Raw genomic sequence first — 5,821 nt, forward strand, 5'->3', positions numbered from 1 at the left:
TTGGGGTTCACACACGCACGTCCTTTCGTGAATGAGGGATTGCTTTGGGCAAACCCTTCAAAGGTCTGTGTCAGCCACAAGCTTCACACTGGCTGAGAAAGAAATCAGGGCTTGGGCCAGTTCATGCGCAGTGGAGGTGAGACCCGTGCTATGTTCCGGCCGGCAGCTCTCTGTTCCTGTCACCTCCTGATTCTGTTTCAGAGACACAGTACAGCTCTGCTGCCCTCCCATCCCCAAGTTCCTACTGGATTTGAACCGACCTGCACCCAGCCATGGCCCTTGGGCCACGAGGTGTCTTCCTTGGCCTCTTCTTACTCCCTTGGAAGTGATCAGGGGGAAGCAGACCTCGCCAGGGAGTCAAGACAATAAAATAAGATGACTTGGCTGAGCACTGGCTGGCAGGGTGCTGTGGTCCCCACAGGGCCACACCCCGCAGGTCGCACGGGGCCTGACCTTTAGGGACCTGGACTTGATCAGGGATTGTGAACATAGCAGCCAGTACCACTGAGCACACGTGGCGCCCTTGGGTGTGCATCCCGGCCAAGGTGGACTGCCACTTTGCATCAAAAACCAACGCCCTTCAATTTCCCAGCGGGTCATCTCCAAGGACACTGACCCCACAGCCATTGCTGACCGAATGAGCACAGGCCAGTGCTGCTCCGGATGTTAGGGGAGCAAGAAGTCTGTAGAATTTCAGTATTGGTAACAAACTCTAAAAGTATCTTTTTTTAAAAAAATATTTATTTAGTTGACAGCGACAGAGAGAGAAAGAAAGAGAGAGAGAGAGAGAGAGAGAGAGAGAGAGAGAGAGAGAGAGAGAGAGAATGGGCGCGCCAGGGCCTCCAGCCACTGCAAACGAACTCCAGACATGTGCGCCCCCTTGTGCATCTGGCTCACGTGGGTCCTGGGGAATTGAGCCTTGAACCGGGATCCTTAGGCTTCACAGGCAAGCGCTTAACCGCTAAGCCATCTCTCCAGCCTTAAAAGTATCTTTCATTTAATTTGTTTTTAAGGAGAGAGAGAGGGAGAGGGAGAATGAGTATGCACGCACACCCACTTCCTCGCCTGGACGAGACTTTCGGCCCTAGTTACTGTTTAGTGATCCCTGACTCAGATGCTGGATCCCTGGAGCCACAGAGAGCCGCACAGCCACACCAGTGTTCAGCAACGCTTACTTACTCTTGGCAGTGGCCTGAGCCTCCCTGTCTCTGGACTCCATTGGGCCGGGGTACACAAGGCATAGAGAGTTGGCTCACAGCTGTCTACTGCACAGTGTCAGCTCTAACTTCAGCCTCATGTGCATCTTCCTCTTGTGACTTCCTCGTGGACAAGCTCAGTATCTACGCCACCTCTGTTTTCCTCAAAGTTAGCCTATAACAGTCGGGGTGGATGGAAGCGTAGCAAGAGACCCTTGCTGCTGGTAGGAATGACCACACACCTGCTAGGCAAGAACAGCACAACTTTATTCTCTCCTGGTCTGGAGACCAGGCCTACAGGCAAGATGTTGTCAAGGCTGGTTCTCTGTGGAGGCTCCAGGGCAGGACAGGTGTCTGTGTTCTTGCCTTTTCCAGCCTCCAAGGGCACCTGAAATCCTTGGCTCGTGGCGCCCTCCTTGTACCTCAGTGGCTTCTGTTTCTGTCGCCACAGCCTGACCTGCCTAACTCTCTTTACAAAGGACCATTGTGATTGATTATCTTGGGGCTCCCCTGTAGAGTGTAGGGTCAGCACACCATTTCTGAGGTCTTCGTTTAATCACGCCTGCAAGTCCTCGCTACTCCTCCAGCACTGTTCACTGGATCCTCTGCAGGCCACCGTTCAGCTGACCAGTTGGCCTTCGGTGTCAGAAGTGGCTGGCCAAGCTTCTTGGCTCATTGTGGCTTCAAGTCCTCCAGAACAGCTGCATGGGTTCTTTCCTGTGGGATGAGGACACGGGTGTGGGACTTCTCGAACACTGTTTATAAACTTCCCAGATCTTGGTCCTGAAGAGCCGGCCCACAAAGACATAAATCACTGGGTTCAGGCAGCTGTTGATGAAAGCAAAGAAATTGGCCAGCTGCAGGCCCAGGTCGGTGACCTCCTTCCAGAAGCAGTCTTGGATGGCTCTCACCTGAACTAGGAAGTCAAGGAAGGCGAAGAAGTGGTAGGGCGCCCAACAGACCAGGAAGGCGGCCACCAGCGTGAGGATCAGCGCGGCAGTCTTGCCACCCTTGGGGCCTCCACATCTGGCCCTGCTGGCCTCCTCTCGCCTTCTCACGGAGGCCAGGATGTGGTAGTTAAAGAAGAGGATGGCTGCCAGAGGGAGGAGGAAGCACAGCACATTCAACTCCACGATCCTTGCGAAGTGCCAGGCCTCATGGGGGAACCACAAGATGCAGGCAGAGATGTTCAGATCCGGGACAACTTTGACGGAGCGCAGCAGGAATGTGGGGACACTCAAGAGGGCCCCTGCCACCCAGATGAGCACACAGGTGGCTTGGGCCTGCCTCCGCCGCCGGCACCCCCTGCTGGCCATGGGGTGCACCAGCACCCTGTAGCGGTCTTGGCTGATGGCCACCACCAGGAAGATGCTGATGAACAAATTGGCCTTGATGACCCCACTGACCACGCGGCAGAGGTCAGCTCCAAAGGGCCAATCAAACCTGTTCCCAATGTTTTCTGCCCAGAAGGGCAGGCCCAGGACAAACACCAGATCAGAAGCTGCCAAGTTAGCCAGGTAGATTTCAGCCACATTCAGGCGCCGCCGGGGCAGGAGAAAAATGGATAGGACTAAAAGGTTCCCCAAGAGGCCAAAGAAGCAGATGGTGATGACAAAACCTGGCAGCACCCTGTATAGCAGGTCCCAGGCCTCAGGAGTTTCGGCACAGGAGGTGTCATTGGGAAGAGTCGGCTGGCTTTGGTTGGAAGAGGGCAACTCCAGGAGGGCCTGGGACGCCATCCACGGTGACCTGAAATGGAGCGCATGCAGAATGATACAGGAAGTGGCCAACTGCAGCTCACAGGCTAAATCTGACCTGATGCTATTGTGGACAATAAAGTTTTATTAGCATATAGCCACACCCACCATATATTGACGTATTAGCTAGGCTACTTTCATGTTACAACAGATGAGTGGAGCGGGTTCAGAAGAGAATGGCTTGCAAAGATGAGAATATTTATGTCCCCTTTTTATTTAGAGAGAGAAAGAGAGAGTGAGAATGAGAGTGTCAGGGCCTTCAATTGCTGTGAACAAACTCCAGATGAGTGCGCCCCCTTGTGGCATATGTGCAACATTGTGCATTTGCATCACTGTGTGTCTGGCTATGTGGGACCTGGAGATTCAAACATGAGTTCTTAGGCTTTGCAGGCAAGCGCCTTAATCACTAAGTGATCTCTGTGCCCCTTAGAGGAAGAGTTGCTGACTTCTGATTTAAAGGGAGGGGTCAGGCTTTGAGTCTGAGTTCAGGGGCCACCACGACTACCGAGCGGAGCAACTTAGACCCATGAGTTTCCTTCGTAAGCACTGCAGATGATAGGGTGTTGGTGAGAGCTGGTGCTAACATCCAGAGTGCCTGGAAGAAACGCTCAGGTTGAAGGTGTTAGAGTTAATAATACTTTATCAGCCAAGCATAGCAGCACACTCCTGTAATCCCAGCACTTGGGAGGCTGACGCTGGAGGGTCATAAGTTCCAGGCTAATCTTGGCTACACGGGAAGACACTATCGAAAAGCATCCCCCATCAGAAGCATCTGGAGGCATAGCTTAGTGACAGAGAGCTTGCCTAGCATGTGCAGTGCCTTGGATTCTACCCCCAGCACCACACATGCACACACGACAAAGACTTTGGCAGCTACTTGAAGAACACCTCCCTGGGGCCAGCCAGCAGTCTCAGAGCCCCGGAAACACACAGGACCACACCCCCCCAGCTCATGGTGCTCCTTGTCCAGGGGCGTGCAGACATAGAGGGTCACTGACCAAGGCTGAACTCACAGGGCTCAGAGGAGGCACAGATGCCACGAGCTGGCCGAGCATGAGGACAGCAGCGTGGACAGGTGGGGCAATGGAAGTTTGCAGAGTGAGAAGTGCTGTCCGCTGAGTTCGAGTCATGAGCAGCAGGGTAATCAGTGACTCACTAAGCGTCTCACCAAGGCTCTATGTTCCCAGCACCATTTCAGTGCTTTACACTAAATGGTTTTCATTATTTACTTATTTATCTATTTGCAAGGAAATTGAGAGAGAGAGTGAGAGAGAGGTGTATGTGTGTGCCAGGAACTTTAGCCTCTGCAAATGAATTACAGATGCATGCATCACTTTGTACATCTGGCTTTACATGGTACGATCAATCGTTTGAATAGATGCCCCCCAACATATTCAGTGTTTGATTAGTTTGTAATTTGCATCTGCAGCCACCTGGTTGGAGGCATTATCACTGGGCGGATCTTAAGGTGTGGTGGTGGGTTTGAGGTTTTAATCTACAGATATGCAAAGTGTGCCTAGCTGGAGTTCCTGAAGTGGGCTGTGCTGTGTGGCTTTTGACCTTTAGGCTTGTACTTCTCTGTCTCTGCTTGGTCCTGTGAAAGCAGGCCAGCTTCTTCTGCCATTATGGAACTTCCTTTGGCTTTATAAGCATCAATAAATCCCTTCCTCCATAACTGTTCCTGGTCTGGAAGTTCATCTCAGCAAGCCTGAGGCTGTCTGCTACACATGGATACTGGGGAATCAAACCATAGTCATTGGACTTTGCAGGCAAGTGCCTTAGCCACTGAGCAATCTCTCCAGCCTGCATTTGTTTACTATTATTATTATTTTTGCAGCAAACCCAACAGGCTGCTCACCCACCCCCAGGTAGGGTCTCACTCTAGCCTTAGTCTGGCCTAGAATTTACTATGGAGTCTCAGGGTGGCCTCGAACTCTCAGCAATCCTCCTGCCTCTGCTTCCCAAGTGCTGAGATTAAAGCCATGTGTCATCACCACACCTGGCCAGACTGCTTTTCTTTCTATGCGTGAGTGAGAGAGAGAAAGGGAGAGGAAGAGAGAATTGGCTTGCTAGGGCCTCAGCCACGGAATCGAACTCCAGGTGCATGTGCCCCCTTGTGAGCATGTGTGACCTTGTGCGCTTACATCACTGTGTGCCTGGCTTATGTGGGACCTGGAGAGTCAAACATGAGTCCTTCGGCTTTGTAGACAAACACCTTAACCGCTATGCCATCTCTCCAGCACTATTTTTTTTTTCATTTAATCTTTGCAGTTCCTCTGTGAGGAAGGAGTTGATGCCACTCGCTACCCCCACTTCCCCATCAATCAAAAAACCAGGTACTGCGATCCCTAAGCACTTGTCCAAGGTCACACCTGGTCAGTGGTGGAACCTAGGTTGAAATCCAGGTAGTTGGAGTTGAAAGCCGACCCCCTGTCTGTCTGCTCCCTGGATTACTGTTGTCACCTGTGGGGGTGACTAATCCAGGCTCAGGCAAGGGGTCTGGCTGGCTAATGACAACACCACGCTGTGACCTCCGTACGCACTAACTCCTGAGGCCACATGCACAGCCACACAACTGACAGCCTGCTAGAGGCCTAGGGGTTTCCACAGAAAGGGAAATGCCAGGTCCTTCCTCAGACAGGCCAGGCCTCCCAGCCCTGTGTGATCCCAGGAGAGATAGCGCCATGTCCTGCGCTCATGGATTTGTGGGTGTCCGTCAGCAAAGCTGGCCACAGCTAATGCAGGGGCCCGCATAGGCCATACACAAGCGAGCAGAATGTCTGTCCCCAACCTGGACAAGTTGATGAACACGTGAAAAATGCTTAGAACACTGTCTGGGTCTCACAAGTACTTAAGAAGCCCACCCTC

At 52.4% G+C, this 5,821-nt stretch overlaps 1 protein-coding gene across 1 annotated transcript; it reads right to left on the minus strand.

Annotated features, from left to right (window-relative positions):
* Positions 1 to 1,855: 1,855 nt before the first annotated feature.
* Positions 1,856 to 2,935, minus strand: Bdkrb1 (bradykinin receptor B1). The gene has a single exon (XM_004665547.2). The coding sequence runs from the start codon at positions 2,933 to 2,935 to the stop codon at positions 1,880 to 1,882; it is 1,056 nt and encodes a 351-aa protein (XP_004665604.1). The 3' UTR covers positions 1,856 to 1,879.
* Positions 2,936 to 5,821: the final 2,886 nt, after the last annotated feature.

Source organism: Jaculus jaculus, chromosome 7, assembly GCF_020740685.1.
Source record: "Jaculus jaculus isolate mJacJac1 chromosome 7, mJacJac1.mat.Y.cur, whole genome shotgun sequence".
NCBI lineage: Eukaryota > Metazoa > Chordata > Mammalia > Rodentia > Dipodidae > Jaculus > Jaculus jaculus.